The 22,204-nt window shown below is 44.9% G+C and overlaps 1 protein-coding gene across 7 annotated transcripts in view; it reads right to left on the bottom strand.

Annotated features, from left to right (window-relative positions):
- Window positions 1-318: 318 nt before the first annotated feature.
- NRIP3 (nuclear receptor interacting protein 3) overlaps window positions 319-22,204 on the bottom strand; it is a 105,642-nt gene continuing 83,756 nt past the window's right edge. For all 7 annotated transcript variants that reach the window (XM_089778635.1, XM_089778636.1, XM_089778638.1 and 4 more), the window contains 4 exons: window positions 10,765-10,904; window positions 8,619-8,671; window positions 8,416-8,513; window positions 319-6,944 (listed from right to left, as the gene is read on the bottom strand). In XM_089778635.1, coding sequence (XP_089634761.1) covers window positions 6,929-6,944; window positions 8,416-8,513; window positions 8,619-8,671; window positions 10,765-10,904 — 307 coding nt within the window. In that variant the 3' untranslated portion in view covers window positions 319-6,928. The remainder of the gene's footprint in view (window positions 6,945-8,415; window positions 8,514-8,618; window positions 8,672-10,764; window positions 10,905-22,204) is intronic.

Genomic DNA, 22,204 nt, shown 5'->3' with positions numbered 1-22,204 from the left:
AATATACAGTGAAATAAGAAGTTCCAGCATTATTACTTTACAACAAAATGCTACATTCTATTTAGCATGTTTGGAAGCAAGGGATCACAAAGGGATTTATATCCTGGTAAGAGGGTAAATGACTCATGTGACCGATTACTTCAGGGAATAAATTCTAGGCAGAATTACAAAACTACATTTTAGATTATTCAAGATAGAGACCTACATTACATATTTTCAATGGCTGTAAGTTTAAATCTTGTAAAAACACATCATTGAAGAATTCAGGAGACAAACAAACAAACTGTAATAGAAGCTTAAACATTATTTAGACTTTAATTTGACATTTGGCACAGTAACACACACACACAGAATAAAGTACCAAAATACAAAATTCATGGCATATATGTTTCATCAAATATATTCCCTATTTAGTGAAAGATATTTGTACAACACAGTGTCAGGATTATACAGTGCAGTCCACCCCTCTCATACACAGAGCTGTGTTATATAAAATATTGTATGTCCAGGAGAGTACTGCACCACATCACTGAAATAGAAAATAGCCCAAACCACTAATACAGGCAGACCCTACTTAAGAACGGGGTGAGGGAACCCCGAACTAGCTGCGCCCCCCCCCCAGCAGACCGCTGAGACGCGCCGCGGCGATTCCGCCACCCGCGTCCTCCGCGGCGAGAAAAGCTGCTCCGCGTCTCCCTGGTCTGCTGGGGGAGCCCCCCCAGCAGACCAGGGAGATGCAGAGCAAAGCCACGGAGGATGCGGGCAGCGGGACCGTGGCGCGTCTGGTCGGTCCTGCCGCCCGCGTCCTCCGCAGCTTTGCTCCACGTCTCCCTGGTCTGCTGGGGGCCCACCCCCCCAGCACCCCAGGCTTTTCTCTCCACGGAGGTCGCGGGCGGTGGGACCGCTGAGACGCACCGTGGTCCCGCCGCCCCCGTCCTCCGCAGCGAGAAAAGCCGGTCTGCTGGGGGAGGGGGCGCAGCTAGTGCGCCCCCGCCCCCAACAGACCAGGCTTTTCTCGTCGCTGGTCAGTTTCAGCAGCGGCTGAATCAGGACGCCTGGGGTAGAGCAGCTGGGGGGCTGCCGGATTGGTCCCACAGCGCCGAGGAAGAGATGGGATCCACCTAACAAAGAGAAGAAGGAGTATCTTCGCGGGCAGGCTTGCAAACCTAGTGAGGAGGGCTTTAAACTAGGTTCGTCGGGAGATGGTGACCAAAACCCTGAGGGGAGTGGGAAAGTCGGATACCGGGAAGAAATGCAGAGAGGAAGGGACAAGAAAGGAGGACCCATGTTTCGAATGGAGAAGATAGGACGATCAACTGGTTACCTGAAGTGTTTATACACTAATGCGAGAAGCCTGGACAACAAACAGGAAGAACTGGAGGCCCTGGCCCAGACCAAGAAATATGATTTAATTGGGATAACAGAGACTTGCTGGGATGACTCACATGACTGGAGCGCTGTCATGGAAGGATATAGACTGTTCAAGAACAACAGGCAGGGGAGAAAAGGAGGAGGAGTTGCACTATATGTAAGAGAGCACTACGATTGCTCTGAACTCCAGTATAAAGAGGGAGAAAAACCTGTTGAGAGTCTATGGGTTAAGTTAAAAGGAGCAAACAACAGCAGTGATGTTGTGGTTGGTGTTTGCTACAGGCCACCGAATCAGGTGGATGAGGTAGATGAGGCTTTCGTCGGACAACTGAAAGAAGCTTCCAGATCGCAGACCCTGGTTCTCATGGGGGACTTTAATCACCCTGACATCTGCTGGGAAACCTATACGGCAGTACACAGACAATCCAGGAAGTTTTTGGAGAATGTTGGGGATAACTTCTTGACACAGGTGCTGAAGGATCCGACCAGGGGCCGTGCGCAGCTTGACCTTCTGCTCACAAACAGGGAGGAACTAATAGGGGAAGGGAAGGTGAGTGACAACCTGGGAAGCAGTGATCATGAGATGGTAGATTTCAGGATCCTGACCAAAGGAAGAAAAGAGAGTAGTAAAATACACACCTTGGACTTCAAAAAAGCAGATTTTGACTCCCTCAGAGATCTGATGGGCAGAATCCCCTGGGATATTAACATGAAGGGGAAAGGAGTCCAGGACAGCTGGAAGTATTTTAAAGACGCCTTATTGAAGGCACAGAAAGAAACCATCCCAACGCGTAGCAAGAGAGGCAAACATGGTAGGAGACCGGACTGGCTTACAGGGGAAATCCTTGGTGAACTTAAGCACAAAAAGGAAGCTTACAAAGAGTGGAAACTTGGACAAATGACCAGGAAGGAGTTTAAAGGTATAGCTCGAGAATGCCGGGGGGTTATCAGGAAGGCGAAAGCGCAAATGGAATTGCGACTGGCTAAGGATGTGAAGGATAACAAGAAAGGTTTCTACAGGCATGTTAACAAGAAGAAGGTGATCAGAGAGGGTGTGCGGCCCCTAATGGATGAAGGAGGTAACCTAGTGACAGTTGATGTGGGGAAAGCTGAAGTACTCAATGCTTTCTTTGCCTCTGTATTCATGGACAAGGTCAGCTCCTGGACTTCTGCACCAAGTGACGCAAGATGGGATGAAGATGGACAGCCCATGGTGGGTAAAGAACAGGTTAGGAACTATTTAGAAAAGCTAAACGTACATAAATCCATGGGTCCGGACTTAGTGCATCCGAGGGTACTGAGGGAGTTGGCAAATGTCATTGTGGAGCCTTTGGCTATTATCTTTGAAAAGTCGTCGAGATCGGGAGAAATCCCGGATGACTGGAAAAAGGCAATTGTAGTGCCCATCTTCAAAAAAGGGAAGAAGGATGATCCAGGGAACTATAGGCCAGTCAGTCTTACCTCGGTTCCTGGAAAAATCATGGAAGGGATCCTTAAGGAATTCATACTGAGGCACTTGGATGAGAGGAAAGTGATTAGGAATAGTCAGCATGGATTCACAAAGGGCAAGTTGTGCCTGACCAATCTGATTAGCTTCTATGATGAGGTAACTGGCTCGGTGGACATGGGGAAGTCAGTGGATGTTATATACCTTGACTTTAGCAAAGCTTTTGATATGGTCTCCCACAATATTCTTGCCAGCAAGTTAAAGGATAGTGGATTGGATAAATGGACAGTAAGATGGATAGAAAGATGGCTAGAAGGCCGGGCCCAGCGGGTAGTGCTCAATGGCTCGATGTCAGGATGGCGGTCGGTTTCTAGCGGAGTGCCCCAAGGTTCGGTTCTAGGACCGGTTTTGTTCAATATCTTTATTAATGATCTGTATGAGGGGATGGATTGCACCCTCAGCAAGTTTGCGGCTGACACTAAGCTGAGGGGAGAGGTAGATACGCTTAAGGGCAGAGATAGGGTCCAGAGTGACTTAGACAAATTGGAGGATTGGGCCACAAGAAATCTGATGAGGTTCAACAAGGACAAGTGTAGAGTCCTGCACTTGGGACGGAAGAATCCCAAGCATAGTTACAAGCTGGGGACCAACCGGTTAAATAGTAGTTCTGCAGAAAAGGACCTGGGGGTTACAGTGTATGAGAAGCTAGATATGAGTCAACAGTGTGCCCTTGTAGCCAAGAAGGCTAATGGCATATTAGGTTGCATTAAGAGGAGCATTGCCAGCAGATGTCATCATTCCTCTTCATTCGGCTTTGGTGAGGCCGCATCTGGAGTATTGTGTCCAGTTCTGGGACCCCCACTACAAAAAGGATGAGCACGCATTGGAGAGGATCCAGTGGAGGGCAACAAAAATGATTAGGGGGCTGGAGCATATGACTTATGAGGAGAGGCTGAGGGATTTGGGTCTGTTTAGTCTGCAGAAGCGAAGAGTGAGTGGGGATTTGATAGCAGCCTTCAACTTCCTGAAGGGAGGTTCCAAAGAGGATGGAGAGAGGCTGTTCTCAGTAGTGACAGATGGCAGAACAAGGAGCAGTGGTCTCAAGTTGTGGTGGGAGAGGTCCAGGTTGGATATTAGGAAAAACTATTTCACTAGGAGGGTGGTGAAGCACTGGAATGGGTTACCTAGGGAAGTAGTGGAGTCTCCATCCCTAGAGGTGTTTAAGTCTCGGCTTGACAAAGCCCTGGCCGGGTTGATTTAGTTGGAATTGGTCCTGCCTAGAGCAGGGGGCTGGACTTGATGACCTTCTGAGGTCTCTTTCAGTTCTATGATTCTATGAGGTGCAGCGCTGCGGGGACCAACCTGGCAGCACCCCAGCTGCTCTACCCCAGGTGTCCCCAAGTCAGCTGCTGCTGAAACTGATCAGCGGCTGATTCCAGGAAGCCCGGGGCAAAGCAGCTCTGCCTCGGGCTTCCTGTAATCAGCCGCTGGTCAGTTTCAGCAGCGGCTGAATTGGGGACACCTGGGGTACAATATGTACCAGTTCTGACTTACATACAAATTCAACTTAAGAACAAACCCACAGTCCCTATCTTGTACGTAACCCGAGGACTGCCTGTAATACAAATTGGACTGCAATATAAATACCCAAGACTACAAATGGATTTTTTTCAAATCCACTGCAAGAGCCCAAGCTGGTAAAATACAGGCACCCATTTGGTAAGGCCAGACCGGCTATTGTAGTTATAGGGCAGCAGAGTACAGCCATCAATGTTATTGTGAATAAATCAGCAACCTCAGGACAAACCTATACTATGGGTCAAATTCTGTGGGCTGTGGCCCTGATCTCATTCCCAATGAAGTCAATGAGAGCCCTTAATCCTTATTCAGGAAAAATTCCCAATAGGCCAATTCTTAACAGGTGCTGAGTCCCATTGAGTTCAGTGGGTACTGCAAGAACTAGGTCTAGCAGGATTCTACCAGCTGAAGCCCTGATCTAGCAAAGAACTTTAATAAGCACATTTATCTTTAAATACACTAATAAGCTCGTTGATTTCATCAGGCGTACACACTAAGGATGTTAAGGACTAGTCGACTAGTCAACTATCTGATAAGCAAATGCTTATCGGATAGTCAATCAACTAGTCGATTCCCTCCCCCCCTTGCTGCCTCTATCAGATAGAGGCAGCAAAGAGGAGAGGGGGAGGGATGAGGGGATATTTCAAAGCGGCATCCCTGCACAGCTGATCCTGGGCTCTGCGCAGCATTTCCGCGGAACCCAGGATCAGCTGGGGAGTCTGCAGCTGACTCTGGGCTGCGCGTGGCATTTCAAATCGACAACGCAACATGGAGCCCGGGGTCAGTGGGGGACTCTGCATCCCCAGCTGACCCCAGGCTCCATGAGGCTGCTTCTGCTTCGAAATGCACAAGAACCCCCGCTGGGGACTCTTGTACATTTCAAAGCTGGCATGCTGAGTGCAGCCCAGAAGCAGCAGGACTTCCTGCTGGCCCCATGCTGCACGCGGTGTTCCCTTGGGGCTCTTGTACATTTCAAAGGAGGAATGCGGAAGTGCCTATCGACTAGTCATGACTAGTAAATTAACCAATGACTACTACATGACTAGAAAATTAACCAATATCTAACATCCTTACTACACATATGCTTACATAAAGTACATGCTTACGTATCTTGCTGAACTGGTACCTAAGTGCTTTGGTTGACTGGATCCTGAGTGTAGACTTTAGTAATGTCTGCAGGTTTCAGTCTCATGGTTACACAGCATAAGAAGCACTACAAAAAGCCTCTTTGAAAATCTAGGTGTGTTGACAGCTGCTATGCCAAACACTCAGACTCAATAACCTAAGTAAGGATAATTAGCACAAACCTGATTGTCTAACAAATTTCTTAGCTTTGAAAGAAGCCCCTCCACTGCTGATAGTAAATAATTCCCACATTCACCTTTAAAATATGCAGAGGATCATTGTAAAAGGTTCAAGTCTTTCAAGGGGGTGCAACGGATTTCTTTCGTTATCTAGGAAAGGTCTGTGTGCAGTAGTACCATCATTGTTCAAACAAGAGAGCAAAAAGGGGCTAAATGTTGGGCCCAATGAAAATTTCCAAATTCCTTCTGGGGGAATCAGGCTTGGTCTTGGACTTTTAAGACATGCTGGGGATTTTGCAGATAACCATACACATCGTGCATTAAAGGTAATGATGCTGAAGTACAGGGCTTTAAAACCAATTTAGCTGTGGTGTTGCAAGTGTAATTTCAAGCTCAGTCTGGTGCTGTAATACTGGTATGGGCTCAGAGAGCAGCACATGGATGGGGAGAAATGTAAAAGCATCCAAAGTAAAGTTAGATCACACTATCCTGGTGCACAACTAAATCAACAGGCCAAATTGTCTATCAGCAGCATTGCTGCTTTTTGGACAGTACAACTTTGTGCTTGTTTCTTTTGTTATGGCTCAACATGCCAATCCAGCAGAGTGGAGAATTTTCTAGAATTGCTGTTATTGAACTGTGGAATAGTTCTAGTAACAATCTTCTGTAAACAGAGGTCTTGAAGGCAAATTCCATCAGTGAATAATCATATGATTGTTCTTCTCAGACTCCACATGGCAAAAACATTATTACTGTTGAGATGATGTGTACCAGTATGTAATATTTCTGTTGATATTTTAATCTGAATAGCTTCTTTTTATGGCTATTTGACCTGGTGTTGTCAATTTAGTGTATATAAACATTAGCTATTGAAAAAATCATTAGTAAAAATCTAATTCTGATAGCTTCTAATCACAGATAAACAATTATTTCATTTGAGGCTGCTATAAAAAGGTCTTTTCTCATCATTAAATTATGCCCATCAGGTCTGTGAAATCATTCATAACAGGTGGGCATTGCAGTAGAGTCTGGAAAATAGGCATATATTTATATCTCAAAAACATAGATAAACAAGACAACATTGCTAAGTTACTGGCTACTGAATATGATTTAATTTAGCTTTACAGCTGTAGCCTATAGCATAAGTGTTATCAATGTTACATGTTGCTATTTTTTTCTGGAGCTTTTCTTTGATGTCAGGGTTTCTCATTTGTGGATGTTTCAGTCTTTAATCCTCAGAAAAGCTGGAATGGGAAGAAAGAAAGACTGTAATACAATAGGAATGTTGTAAGGTCTGGGCCTTTTTCTGCAGCCGTGAGCCAAGAAGCAGAAAGCCAACTCCTCACATTTTTCAGTTTTATCAAAACAATGTAACATCGGGCTGTTAAAGAAGATGCCCCTCCTAATAATACCCACCATCACCAGATAAGCAAGGAATCTGTTAGGATGTTCAAAGAAAACATCCTGTCTGGCAGGGAATCACTTATCAACGGTTATGATTGTAAAATCTATACTTCTAGGGCTTGTCTACACTGGCCCCTTTTCCGGAAGGGGCATGCTAATTTTTCAGATCGTAATAGGGAAATCCGCGGGGGATTTAAATATCCCCCGCGGCATTTAAATAAAAATGTCCGCCGCTTTTTTCTGGCTTTTAGAAAAGCCGGAAAAGAGCGTCTACACTGGCCCCGATCCTCCGGAAAAAAGCCCTTTTCCGGAGGATCTCTTATTCCTACTTTGAAGTAGGAATAAGAGATCCTCCGGAAAAGGGCTTTTTTCCGGAGGATCGGGGCCAGTGTAGACGCTCTTTTCCGGCTTTTCTAAAAGCCGGAAAAAAGCGGCGGACATTTTTATTTAAATGCCGCGGGGGATATTTAAATCCCCCGCGGATTTCCCTATTACGATCTGAAAAATTAGCATGCCCCTTCCGGAAAAGGGGCCAGTGTAGACGTAGCCCTATTGTTTTGCTTCTTGGTCCCTACTTCTCAATTGTTCATCTGCATGGTCTCTGGTTCTTTGTTTCTCTCTGTGCATAACTAACTTTGCAAGGTTTAAATCAACTAGCATACTGGATCTGATTGGTTAAAGAGTTATTTTGCATTGTTAGGATTAGTCAAATAATTATTTTGTGATATTATAGTAAAATGATTTGTTACAGTGTAGCTAAGCGGCACTCTCATTTCATTATATAAACTGGGGTCCAAGAAAGACACCAGTGGGGGGGGAGGGGAGGCAGAAATAATAATAAGGAAAGGCCTGAAAATATTTCTCAGGGAACATTCTAAAAAATAATCAGAGGAGTAGCCGAATTAGTCTGTGACTGGAAAAACTTTAAAAAAATGAATAGTCTAGCAGCACCTTAAAGACTAACAAAACATGAGCTTTTATGGGTACAACCCACTTCTTCACATTCTCAAAGCAGAGTGCCAGGACTTGGAGTCAGCTAGATGACCCCCCATTAATCTCAAAAAGAGCCAAGTGGCTACGTCAATCCCTTAGGTATCTCTCTGAAAATGACCCCTCTAGTTTTTGAAGGTAGCTTACATAAATGTGACAAGAATTGGCTGGCAACATTCAATCTAGTGGCCTAATTCAAAGCCCTCTGACATCAATGCAAATATTTCCTTTTCTATCACTGTGGTAGCCAGACCTGCATTCTTGGCTAAAATAAGTGTACATACATGAGATTCAACCAGAGCTTTAGCATTACATACTTACTTATCTCCATTTTTGGAGATGTTATTATCAACAAATGGGATTTCTTCTCTCTCTGTCTTCCCCAGTACAAGGTGATGCTTTTCCATATTTATGACACACTAAAATAATAATAAATACTAATGTAAGAGGTGAAATAAAAAAATCCATAATGATCCCCTCAGGAATAGTAAAAGTACAAAAGGATACACACAGAGATATCCTACCTTCAGAGATTTCAAGGTCTGAAGCCCTAGGGAGAAATGTTTCTCATTGTCTTCTGTTTTAAAACAAAAATCAAAATTAACAATGATCTATTGTAGTCTTTGCAAATATCTCCACTTTTTATGGAAAGACATTCAGTAAAATACAGATAATTTACTAGAGGGACTGAATGAGTCTAGAGGGAAGTAGACTACAGAGCTTCTCCCCTCTAGGTCTCCGTTTGACAGTGACCCAAAGTGGAGTGACTTAAAGTTGCTACTGCCTGCTCAGGCCCTGCTGTGAAATGGGTTTGGTGGCTTTCATCCAATTCCTAGTGACTGGATTTTCACAGCACAAAAGAATCATCTTTGTTTGGCAGTCACAACATTGCCCCCAATGATAGACTACACCGTGAACGCTGAACTATTCCCAGGCCAAAGACAAGATACGTTATTAGCAGGGAAATACAGGGACTCTTACATGCTGCTGCTGCCTTTAGGGTACCTATTCTGTGGATACACGGAGTCCAGCTGTTGATCCAGCAATAAGTTCACTTTAAACATAAGAATGAAAGTTTTTTTCTCTTCTTATTAAAGATCTCTATTTTTAAAATGGACAAACAGCTTCATATTTGTTGTTGATGAGCAAAAATGAGCACGCTACCTACTTTGTAGTAGGGATGTGAAAGGTTAACTGGTGGGAGCTGGAGCAGCTCCCTACCCACCGAGGGCAGGGGGCTGGTTCAGCTCCCTGGAGCAGCTCCCTACCCACCGAGGGTAGGGGGCTGCTCTGGGCATCCACAGCAGCCCTGGTTTGTGGCGGTGGACTGCTCCAGCCTGACCCTCTCCCCTTAATTGGTTAACCAGTTAAATATGAAGCAAACATCATGTTTACATGACATTGAACCGGTGTAGCCAGACAGGAAGCCCCTTCCCCTCCCCCCCCCCCCCCCCGCTTGTAACATCCATTTTTGCTTGCCTGGATATGCAGGCTGCTGTGACCATGAATGGCTGTAAACAGAGATATGCCAATTGCTGACCAAGAGGCTGCCAAGGAGTGCCCTTGACTCAAACCCATATTGATACGAACACACAGCCGTCCACGGGGGGAGGAATCTCTTGCCCAGTAAAGAATATCCGGCACTCCTAATTTAGCTATCTTCCTCTCTTGCAAGTGTAAATTAACTTGAAACTTGCTTGTAAGAACTGGCGCCACAAAACGGACCAGTACAATTTGGCCTCTTAGATAAGAAAGAGGATATGGGCCCCCTGGGGTATAAAGATGGATCCAGCAGCACATTTACTCTGAGTGTCAATCTACCATCTATCTGCTGGTCGGGTTAGGTGTTTGATCTCCCGAGGTTCCAAGGGGACGCCCACCTCGTATTCGTCTTTCCTAGGAATTGAGAGACCGGCCCTGGCCTGACACGCTGGAGTCGAGAGGCACAGAAGGGGGTAAAAATTGTACCTGGATGTGGTCCTTTGTCTTAAGTGTACACATAGACTTAGAGCTCTTTAAAGATTAAGCTGTCACTTGGTACCATTATTTCTATTTTCTATCTTTATTTTCTTTGTAACCAATTTTAAGATCTGTATTTGCTAACAGTTAAGAAATAGAGCAATAGGCATTGTAACCATATGCTTTTATAAGTCTTTTTAATAAACCTGTAACTGCTTAAGGTTAAAATCTGACTCCTTCAGTTGCTGTAACAGAACCAAGCACAATTTAAAAGAACTTCAGCCGGTCATAAGGGACAGGTATAGGAAGAGCTTGGGCGTTTGGATCTGTGTCACTCCCAGGTGACAGATCTGTTGGGGCACCTTTCAGCCTTTCCCAGGCTGCCCGCTGCGAAGGAACCTTGTGTTCTAGCAGCTAAAATCTAAGGTGTAATAAGCTTTTCCTATATAAAGGGGCGTCTGTTGGCCTGCTGGCTACCCTCTGCGACGGGACCCCGGTCCTAGCAGTAAAGACACGGATGTTAAACCTTTTCTCGGAAACACACACACACACACACACACACACACACACACACACTGCCCTGACCGTTGGCTGACAATCGGTTACTCCATTAGATGGGATTTTACATCCCTACTTCATTGCATACAAATAGATATGGAATTAGCTTATAACACGCCTCCCACATTGGAAAGATACTGCCCGATAACTTACCTGTGACAACTGCAGAACAGTCCACATGGATAGTTCCCAATGTAACAGCTAAATGTTCTATCTGGCCAATCACTTTCATATTGCATGGTAATGACATCTTCTCACCTTCAGTCTTGTATGTTTTGACATGCCCCTTTAACCTGTACATTGAAACCAGTAACTGTATTAAACAGTGGGTGTTCAGTAGAGAGGACAGTAGAACTATAGTCTTTGAGCTCTGCAGTTCATTCCTAGTAAGTCATTGTAATCTGGAGCTTCTTTTGTGGTGACCTATTTATGATGATACTGTATCCTGATCCTGGTTAAGTAAATGGCAAGAGTCTCATTGGTTTCAAAGAGACAGAATCAGGCTCCATATGAAGAAATTATTTTGGATTATATTTCAAAGCTTTGTTCAGAAGGAGTCTGTTCCTTAGCGATCACTCCCATTTCCCCAGGAAGGAAGAATCTGTTAGTTTAAAGCTTTCTTCTAGCAATAATGGTCCAAATTCAGTCCTGGTGGAAGCATGTGCTGCTCCACATTGAATTCAAAGTGGTTGAACCAGTAGCCCCACATCATCATTTGGTCCATAACGTCTCCAAATAATCGTACAGCTAGAAGCATGTGTGTGATTTTTTTCATTAGCAGATGAGGACAGGTTACTTCATGGGAAGTGGTGACATAAATAAAATATCCAGCAGAAGAGGAAAGGATTGTCAATGAGACGTTATATTTTAACAAGTACAGTATTTTCCTTAGCTCACTATATTTAATAAATTATCCTGATAACATGTATGGATTAGAAAGATGAATGGTTAACCAGTTAACTGGTTAACTAGTAAGCATCCCCCTTGCTAGATGATACTTACTGATTATGGTTAACCAGTGGGCTGTAGTGCCCCCCGCCTACTGCTCCACCGTTAAATATAATTTTTAACCAGTTAACTGATTAACTGTGATTTTATATCCCTAGTATGAATTATTTAAGAACATTTTTTATATTTTATATTGAACTGAAATTAAGCAGAAATTCCAATACCAAGTGATAACTCTTGCCTGAGATAATCCACATGCATTTTTTTAGTTTTCTAAGGCATTTCCCCCTACAAATCTGTTTTGCAAGAGCAGTCACCCCCCTAGAGGAACCAACTCTGAACAGGGCACTTTGAGAGTGGCTCCATTAATAAAAGAGCCATTTTATTAGAATATTTCAAAGCTTTGTTCAGAAGGAGTCTGTTCCTTAGAGGTTACTCCCATTTCCCCAGGACACAAGCATCTAAAAAAAGAGACAATGGATTTCAGGAAGGCAGATGTTAGTAAACTCGGAGAGCTGGTAGGTAATGTCCCATAGGAAGCAAGACTAGGAGGAAAAACAACTGAAGAGAGTTGGTATTTTAAAAAAGGGACCTTATTAAGGGCTCAAAAGCAAACTCTATTCCACTGCATAGGAAAGATAAAAAGTATAGCAGGAGACCACCTTGGATCAACCAGGAGATCTTCCATGATCTAAAAATCAAAAAGGACTTGTATAAAAAGTGGAAACTAGGTCAAATTACAAAGGATGAATATAAGCAAACACAGATATATGCAGGGGCAAGATTAGAAAGGCAAAGGCCTAATCTGAATTTAGTTGAGGCATAAAGGGTAACAAGAAAATGTTCTACAAGTATATTAGGAGCAAGAGGAAGACCAAGGACTGCGTAGGCCCATTTCTTAGTGAAGAGAGAGAAACAATAACAGGAAACTTGGAAATGGCAGGGGTGCTTACTGATGTCTTTGTTTTGGTCTTCACCAAGAAGTCTGATAAGGAAGGAATGCCTAACATAGGGAATGCTAGTGGAAATAAGGTAGGTTTAGAAGTTAAAATAAAAAAAGAACAAGTTAAAAATTACTTAGAAAAGTTAGATGTCTTCAAGCCACGAGGGTCTGATGAAATGCATCCTAGAATACTTGAGCTGATAGAAGAGGTATCTCAGCCTTTAGCTAACATCTTTGAAAAATCATGGAAACTGCAGAAAAGGATCTAATGGTCATAGTGGGCCACAAGCTACATATGAGTCTACAGTGTGACGCTGTTGCAAAAAAAGCAAACATGATTCTGAGAGGCATTAACAGGTGTGTTGTGAGCAAGACACGAGAAGTCATTCTTCCACTCTACTCTGAGCTGATTAGGCCTCAATTGGAGTATTGTGTCCAGTTCTTGGCACCACATTTCAAGAAAGATGTGGAGAAATTGGAGAAGGTCCAGAAAAGAGCAACAAGAATGATTAAAGGTCTAGAAAACATGGCCTATGAGGGAAGACTCAAAGAACTAAGTGAGCGGGCAACAAAATGGCAAATTAAATGTAATGTTGATAAATGTAAAGTAATGCATATTGGAAAATATAATCCCAACTATATATATAATAAGATGGGGACTAATTTGGCTACAACTACTAAGGAGAGATATCTTGGAGTCATTGTGGATAGTTCTTTAAAAACATCCACTCAGTGTTCAGCAGCAGTTAAAAAAGCAAACAGAATGTTAGGAGTCATTAAAAAAAGGGACAGAGAATAAGACAGAAAATATCTTATTGCCCCTATATAAAACCATCGTACACCCACATCTTGAATACTGAGTACAAATGTGGTTGCCTCATCACAAAAAAAGATATATTGGCATTTGGAAAGTTTCAGAAAAGGGCAACAAAATGATTAGGGGTTTGGAACAGGTCCCATATGAACAGAGATTAAAAAGCTTTGGACTTTTCAGCTTAGAAAAGAGGAGACTAAGGGGGATATGATAGAGGTCTATAAAATCATGACTGGTGTAGAAAAAGTGAATAAGGAAAAGTTATTTACTTCTTCCCACAATATAAGAACTAGGGGTCACAACATGAAATTAACAGGTGGCAGGTTTAAAAGAAACAAAAAGAAGTTTTTCTTCACTCAGTGCACAGTCAACCTTTGGAACTCCTTGTCAGAGGATGTAGTGAAGGCTAGAAACAGGGTTCAAAAAAGAAGTAGGTAGATTCATGGAGGTTAGGTCCATTAATAGCTATTATCCAGAATGGGTAGGAATGGTATCCCTAGCCTCTGTTTCTTCTTTGGAGGTGAGTGACATGGGAGGGATCACATGAGGATTACCTATTGTGATCCCTCCCTCTGGGGCATCTGGTTTTGGCCGCTGCCAACAGACAAAATACCGAGCTAGATGAATCTTTGTCTGACCCAGTATGGCCGTTCTTATGTTCTCATGTTCTTAACTGGGCTTGCTTAGTTTGGAAAGGAGAAGACTGAGAGGGGACATGATAGCGGTTTTCAAATATCTAAAAGGGTGTTATAAAGGAGGAAGGACAAAAATTGTTCTCCTTGGCCTCTGAGGATAGGACAAGAAGCAATGGGCTTAAATTGCAGCTAGGGAAGTTTAGGTTGGACACCAGGAAAAACTTCCTGATTGTCAGGGTGGTTAAACACTGGAATAAATTGCCTAGGGAGGTTGTAGAATCTCCGTCACTGGAGATATTTAAGAGCAGGTTAGACCTGATCTAGATGGTGCTTGCTCCTGCCATGAGGGCAGGGGATTAGACTTGATGGCCTCTCGAGATTCCTTCCAGTTCTAATGTTCTAGAATTCTATGATTTTCCTGTCCTATAGGACTATTTTGCGGAGTGAAGGACCAAAGAGCTCCAGTTTCTTAATTTTGTTGATTTCCATTTCACTTGATCTTTCCATGTGTTCTGGTTTACCAAGTGCATTAACGGTAGTGAAGCAGAATATATTTCCCCCGCGTTTCCTTTTAGAATCGCTAAACCGAATGGAATGGCAAAACTACTTTTGCTGATGTCATTAACATTCAGCATTCTGATTAACTGTTGTAATTACTCAGAGAAATATTACCCATAATATTTCTACCAGACACACATGCCTAAGCAATGACCTCCACATCTCAAAGCTGATAATCCACGCAGGAGAAGAAAATCTGGTTTGCCACCAGTATTTGGTAGCAAATAAAGGGGCAGATTCGGCCACAAAGGAACTCTCTTCAAAGAGGTCTCTTGTCCAATTGCCATAATTAGCTATGATATGACATGTTGTATTTACTGTATCTGCATTTGCTCAATTTATTTCTGTCTGGGCTGTGTTTATGGGGGTGTAGGTGTTCAGGTACACTGAGTGCAGGGTAAAAGCCTAGCCAGACAGATCCAGCTTATAGTAAAGTATAAAGCAAAGAGATGCACTTTCTCTTGCCCCACATGTCAATGGATCTCTTAGCTGGGATAGACGCAGAGCAAGAGTCTTCTCTGCTACCTCAGTCTGCAGACATCATCGCCTGGCTGAGTTAGGACCAAATAATTCGTCAGAAGATGGTGAGTAATGTAGCTAAAAGAACAAGGAATTCAGGCTCCCAGACCCATGATGCGTGAAAAGATCAAACAACCTGAGCTTCCCAATAGGTGCTGAGTACTTTCAACTCCCACTGACTTCACTGGGGAAAAGAGGGAATCAGTATCTTGCCAGGTCAGGACCAAAGAGTCTGATTTTTCAGAGAAGCTCCCATAGACTTCTGTTGCAGTTCTGGGGAGCCAGCAATTTGGAAGATCTGGCCCATGGTACTCAGGAGGCTCTCTGGGCTGTTCCATTCTCCCTTTAAGAGAATCTCTACACCCTACAGAGTTTTGTCAGAAAAACGGCCATTTTTCCAACAAAATCTGAGTTACGTCTACCCTACAATCACATTCTTCCGAAAGTAAATCTAAAGAACAGAAGGGTTTTTCTGACATTGGTAAACCTCTTTCTATGGGGAAGAAGCTTCTTTCCGAAAGAGCTCTTCCGGAAAAAGGCGTGTGTGGACGAGGAAAGAAGGGGTTCTTTTGAAAGAAGAGGAAAGAGGAAAAAGCACAGGTGCCCTGGTGGCCACTCCATCTGTAATAATCACAGTTTAAATGCGAGATAGCGTCCATTCAGTGTGGACACTATCTTTCGAAAAAGCAGATCACTTTTTCGATGCATTTTTGCTGTGTGGACGCTCTCTTTTGGAAGAAGTTTTTTCAGAAGAACTCTTCCAAAAAAAGTTCTTCCGAAAGAAGCCTGCAGTCTAGACATAGCCTGAGAAGGTAACAAGCCGGGGGCGGTGGGAAGAGGGGACTTTGACATTTGCAATTTACTGTTCAATGTTAGGGGCTCATTGTATAGAAAAAGTAGCTTAATTTCTTTGCCAGAAATTCCATGAACATCTGTGACATTAGCTAAAATCATTGGCCTAGATCCCAAGCTGCTCCAGTCTCTGATGGGAACAGCAAAGTGGGTGGGGAAAGGCATCAGGTAGCCACTAGCTGCTCCTTGAGCTTCAGACTGGCTTTATGCTGATCCTGGAAAAGTTCACAGCAGGGTGCTGCTGGGCACTCCATGGCCTGGTGAGAACAGCTGAGGAGCTGTCAGCCAGTACATGGCACCTCTGTTATCCTTCCTGTCCCTGAAATAGCACCTGTTTTGAGGGCTGCCAGGAAGAAAGTCAGTAGGAGCCAGCTATGAAAGCACAGCTGCCTCTCACCTGCGCTTGATTCCTGCCCACTGTATGCCACTAGAGCAGTATGCAGGAGGCAGAGGGGGAGCCAAGATCTGGCCCATTTTTTCCAATTTAGCCTTAGTTAGGGCCTGATCCCCTTCAAACTCCTCTTGACTTCAACAGGGTTGCATATTTGTGCCAAGGTCTGGCTGTGGCCTGATCCGCGTGGGGCAGAGTAGGAGAGAGCAATTACTTGGAGGAGGGCAGATATTTGCCTTTTCTAAATTGCTTCTGGTTGCAAGTCAGAGCCAGAGTCAGTTAAGAAAAGCAGAGCAGTGGCTGGATCATGCCAGGCAGACAGAACCTCAGCACCAGATGGATGCATGGAGACAGCTCCCTGAAGGCGTGCAACGAATGTGCTCATTTGTGTTCAGTAAGACAGAAAATCAGCCCAAAAGCAGGCTTGGGAAGTAGGAAGGCTCCAGCCCTAACCCACAAAAGGTGAAGTTTAAATGGTGGTGAAGTGGTTTCCTTGTTATCCTCTCTGCAAAGCGATCCCATTGATGCCCCTCACTGCCAGGCACAGGCTTTGTTAGAAGAGCCCGTCAGGCTAATTAAATTGATCTCTTACTGCACATATAAGGAGAGTATGTAGAGTGGCTAAAGACCTATGTTAGGAAAATGCAGGACAATGTAGCACTTTAAAGACTAACAAGATGGTTTATTAGATGATGAGCTTTCGTGGGCCAGACCCACTTCCTCAGATTAAAGTGCTACATTGTCCTGCATTTTGCTTCAGCTACCCCCGACTAACACGGCTACATTTCTATCACTATGTTAGGAAGGATGAAAAAATGTGATTTCAGTGTGAATATCACGGACAGTCAGGTGCTGAGATCCCTTAGGCAGCGATGGAGTCAGGAGTCCAGCGGGTACTCCTTTCCTGGGATCTCCAACACCAGCCTGCACAAAGTAATTCTAGATGAGGTACTACAAGCACCTTCCTGTACTGGCAGAGAAATGGATGTCATTTTTTAATAGTTATTTTCCATTTCTGATGCCAATGGCCATGTGAAATACAAAAGCCTATATTAAATCATCCTAATTTTTTCAGTGTTGGTCCTTGCATCATCTATGTCATTTTGAAGTAAACTGTGCTGCTGCAGCACAAAAACATCAGCAGGCACCAGAACTGAATGGGTTGGCTGTCTTGGTTTAAACCAGGAGGGAGAAACTTTTTTGAGCCAGTCGGGGGCCATACGCAAGTGAGAAGCAAAAACAAAAAACAAAAAAACTTTCCCTCACTGATGTGGTCCTGAACTGAGGAGAAAGACATGCCCCACATTCCCCTTGCAACACCAGAGCCTAAGGGGCCCCAGCCTAGTAGATTATGTGTGCTCCAGCCCCACGGTGGGGCAGCAGAGGGGCAGGAGCACTAGTGCAAGCTCCTCAATGCTGGGGAGGGGACCCTGAGCCTCATGCGCCGGATGTAGGCAAGTCAGGGGCCACATCTGGCCCCCAGGCCTGAGGTTCCCCACCCCTGGTTTAAACTAACAACAGCTATAGTAATTAGTCACGCTGTAGGACAACCTCCTCATATTTTATGTCACTGAAAACATAAAACTGAATGGCCCAAAAGGGTGGTTGAGAGAAAGAATGGTCTTTTGGTCAAAGCAATAGCAAGAGACTCAGGTCCAGATTCAAGCTTTCAGCTCTGCCTTAGGCTTCCTGAGTTGGCTGAGGACCTCTGTGCCTCAGTTCCTCATCTGTAAAATGGGGTTAATAATGGTCTCTTTCATTTATTTATTTTTATTTTTTACACTATAACTCCTTCAAGCCAAAGATCATCTCTTAGGCCTAGTCTACACTAAAGGGGAAGGTCAACTTAAGATACTCAACTTCAGCTACGTAAATTATGTAGTCAGAGTTGACATATTTTAAATCAGCATCCACACAGCAGGAAGTCAACGGGAACAAATGCTCCTGCCGGCTTCCCTTTCTCCTCATAGGAGCAGGAGTACAGATGCTGACGGGTGCATCCTCTTCGTTTGAACTAATGGATCTTCACTAGATCCGCTACATTGAACCCTGGAAGATCGACTGCAGCAGTGTCAATCTTTCACGTAGGGTATGTCTACACTACATGGCTCCATCGACGGAGCCACATAGATTTGTTTACTGGGCATAGGGAAATGAAGCGGCTATTTAAATAATCGCCGCTTCATTTAAATTTAAATGGATGCCACGCTGTGCCAATCAGCTGTTTGTCAGCTCAGCGTGCTAGTCTGGATGCTCCGCGGTCGACATCAAAGGCATTTGTCGACCTCCCTGGTAAACCTCATCCCACGAGGTATATCGGGGAGGTCGACAAATGCCTTTGATGTCGACCGTGGAGTGTCCAGACTAGTGCACTGAGCCGACAAACAGCTGATCGGCACAACGCGGCAGCCATTTAAATTTAAATGAAGCAGCGATTATTTAAATCGCCGCTTCATTTTCCTATGCTGGGTAACTTAATCTACATGCTTCTGTCGACAGAGGCATGTAGTCTAGACATACCCGTAGTGTAGACATGGCGTTCGTGTGTGGATCGGTCTAGCACCTGGCACTGTGAGGTCCGGATCTCAGTTGGTGCTTGGAAGTGCTACTGTAGTACAGATAAATAAGAATTTAGGGAGGCGGGGTCAGCTTTACTGTTGAATTTCCTGATGTACAGCCCAATACAATGCATGGCTACTCTAATACTTAGATGTGTTTTCTCTTCCTTGGGCAGGGAGGGCTTTTGATACTGAAGCCAATGGGAGGTTTCCCTTTGACTTCAGTAGGAGCAGAAATTGGCTGAAGTACTGATGTAAGTCAGGATGTGAGACTTCCTCCTTGAAGGCTGGAACTTCTTTTTCCAGCGGGATTGAAAATAGAGCAGGAATCAAATCGGACATAAAAATGGGCAAGAACAGTTACAGCGGTCGCCAAAGGATATGGAGAGACACTGAGCATGTCAACTTCCATTGGCTTCACCAGGAGGCCAACATTCGCCTCTCCTCCCAGGAGTGCTCAGCACCTCCCAGGACTGCACCCTGAATGCATAATCATCACTTCCAGTGTCAAAGCCATGTGACTTCCTTCCTTGCTTGTAGCGGGTGCAGCTGCTTTGCAGCCATTAAAGACTATTGTGCAAACAAACAACAGACTTCCAGAGAAAATGGGTATTATTTACCTAGTGGGTGTAATGGTCCTGGGGGAGCAATTACAATTGTTTGCATAGTCCTGCAAGGCTGATTTGGAAACCTCAGTGTTGCTGAGGGGGAGGGAGAGCATCAACAGGTTTTTTTGATTAATTATCCACCCAGAGAATGATCCCACTCCACTGAAGTCAATGGGAGTTTTGCCATATATGATTATAAGTCAGTTCTCTAATATCACTAAACATATTTCCTCTCTCTTGGGTGGGGAGAACTTTGGCCACCAACATCAGTAGGAATAAGAACAGACCCCTAATCACCATGGGTATGTCTCCACTACAAAGTTAATTCGAACTAACAGACATTAGTTCGAATTAACTTTGATAGGTGCTACACTAGTGCTCCGCTAGTTCGAACTTAATTCGAACTAGCGGAACGCTTAGTTCGAACTAGGTAAACCTCATTCTACGAGGACTAAGCCTAGTTCGAACTTACTAGTTCGAATTAAGGGCTCTGTAGCCCCTTAATTCGAACTAGTGGGAGGCTAGCCCTCCCCAGCTTTCCCTGGTGGCCACTCTGGCCAACACCAGGGAAACTCTATTGCCCCCCTCCCGGCCCCAGACCCCTTAAAGGGGCACGGGCTGGCTACGGTGCCCGTGCCAGGTGCAAGCCTGCCAGCACCCAGCCAGCAGACCCTGCACCTGGCACGGCTCGAGCCAGCCACCCGATGCCCCCCAGCCCTCCCCCTCTTCCCGGGACCAGGCTGACGGCTCCCGGGAGCTTGCCCGGGACCGCAAGAGGCGGGCACCCGCCTGGTCCAGTGCAGACATCGTGGACCTCGTCCACGATCTCCGCACTAGGCACAGGAAAGTGGCCGTCTAGGGCAGGATAGCTGCCAGCCTGGCCACCCAGGAGCAGGTTGGCATGAAAATCAAGGTGGTCCACTGAGACCCCCGACCCTGAGCTTACAATGGCCATACTGGGTCAGACCAAAGGTCCATTTAGCCCAGTAGCCTGTCTGCCGACAGCGGCCAACCCTAGGGACCCTGGAGGGGATGGACCAAAGACAGTGACCAAGCCATTTGTCTCGTGCCATCCCTCTCCAGCCTGCCACAAACTTCGGGCAGGGACACCACTCCTACCCCCTGGCTAATACCACTCCATGGACCCAACCTCCATGAATTGATCTCACTTCTCTTTAAACTCTGTTCTACTTCTAGCCTTCACAGCCTCCTGCAGCAAGGAGTTCCACAGGTTGACTCTTTGCTTTGTGAAGAAGAATTGTCTGTTATTAGTTTGAAGCCTGCTACCCATTCCTTTCCTTTGGTGTCCTCTAGTCCTTCTATTATGGGAACTAATGAAGAACTTTTCTGTATGCACCCTCTCCACCCCACTCATGCTTTTATAGACCTCTATCATATCCCCCCTCCATCTCCTCTTTTCTAAGCTGAAAAGTCCCAGTCTCTTTAGCCTCTCTTCATATGGGACCTGTTCCAAACCCCTCATCATTGTAGTTGCCCTCCCCTCTCCCACCCTCTCTCTTCCCCTCTACCACCTCCTTTTCCCAGTCTCCCCCAGTTTTGTTCAATAAAGAGAGATTCTATTTTTGAACACAAGTGTCCTTTATTTTGTACATCAGGAAGGGGGGTTAGGTAGGGGTAAGTGGAAGGAGGTGAGGGAGGAATGGGGTACGAGCCCCCGATTGGGAGGACTGGGCTGGCTCTGCGGGCTTCTGGGGGTGGAACCTCTCCTGCAGCCCCCCAATTGCCCCCTCTCCCCAGATAGCAGCCTGCAGCAAGTGCAGCCGGTCTGATGGCCGAGTGCTGTGATGTGCCCAGTGTGGGTACTCCGGGCAATCCAAGCCAGGACTGCTTTGCATGCGGGGCACTCCTGAGAACTGTGTGTCCAGGGTGGGGGTCGGGTCCCTTTAAGCATAGCCCTTGGCTAGCCTGAGACAGCAGCTCCACGCTCTAAGTCCTCATCTGATGCCCTGCCGGCACTGCTTCCAGCCATATTTAACCCCGGTTCAGGGTCCACTCAGTGTGGACATGCTAGTTCGAATTAGCAAAACGCTAATTCGAACTAGTTTTTTAGTCTGGATGCGTTAGTTCGAATTAGCTTAGTTCGAATTAATTAATTCGAACTAAATTAGTTCGAATTAGTGCTGTAGTGTAGACATACCCCATGTTAGGGCACAGCTTACAAACACTACAGATGAGTCCCAGGGGCACCAGTCTTTCTTTAAAGTCAATGGGACGAGGCATGGCAGAGAGTACTATGTCCTGCATTAAGTATCTGCAAGGTCAAGTCCTTAATTTTAATGTCTTCTAAATCGTTCTATACAGGGTGGCATCACAGAACATCAAAGGCTACCATACTTCTGAGAATACACAACAGACCAGGGAGCCTTTCATTAAAATTTCATTACAGAGATATAAAAATGAGCAAACTGGGAGTAGAAAAAATATGAATAGGTCCAAGCCTGACAAAGGACGTATTCTGGAGATGAACTGGTTTAGGTAGAAAGTCCCCTTTACCTTCCCAAAAGGCTATTGGTTTTTTAATTCACAGCACTGCTGTGGTAGGTTTATTTCAGTGGGAGTTCTCTGGACTTGTAGGATTGTGCCTGCAAAAAAATAACCCCATACCCTTTTCAACATTAATTGTACATTTGTAATGAGTGAGAAGAAATCTCTTTCTCTGCTGGGGAATGCCACTGCTATATATGACGGTAAGGTGGAGTTACATAATGAAGGCAAGGATATAGGCCCCTCCCAGCAGAGCTAATGG

This window comes from Pelodiscus sinensis, chromosome 5 (genome assembly GCF_052426305.1).
Source record: "Pelodiscus sinensis isolate ZL-2025 chromosome 5, ASM5242630v1, whole genome shotgun sequence".
Classification (NCBI taxonomy): Eukaryota; Metazoa; Chordata; order Testudines; family Trionychidae; genus Pelodiscus; species Pelodiscus sinensis.
Note: the sequence above shows the minus strand (reverse complement) of the source record. Positions and strands in the feature narration are given on the sequence as shown.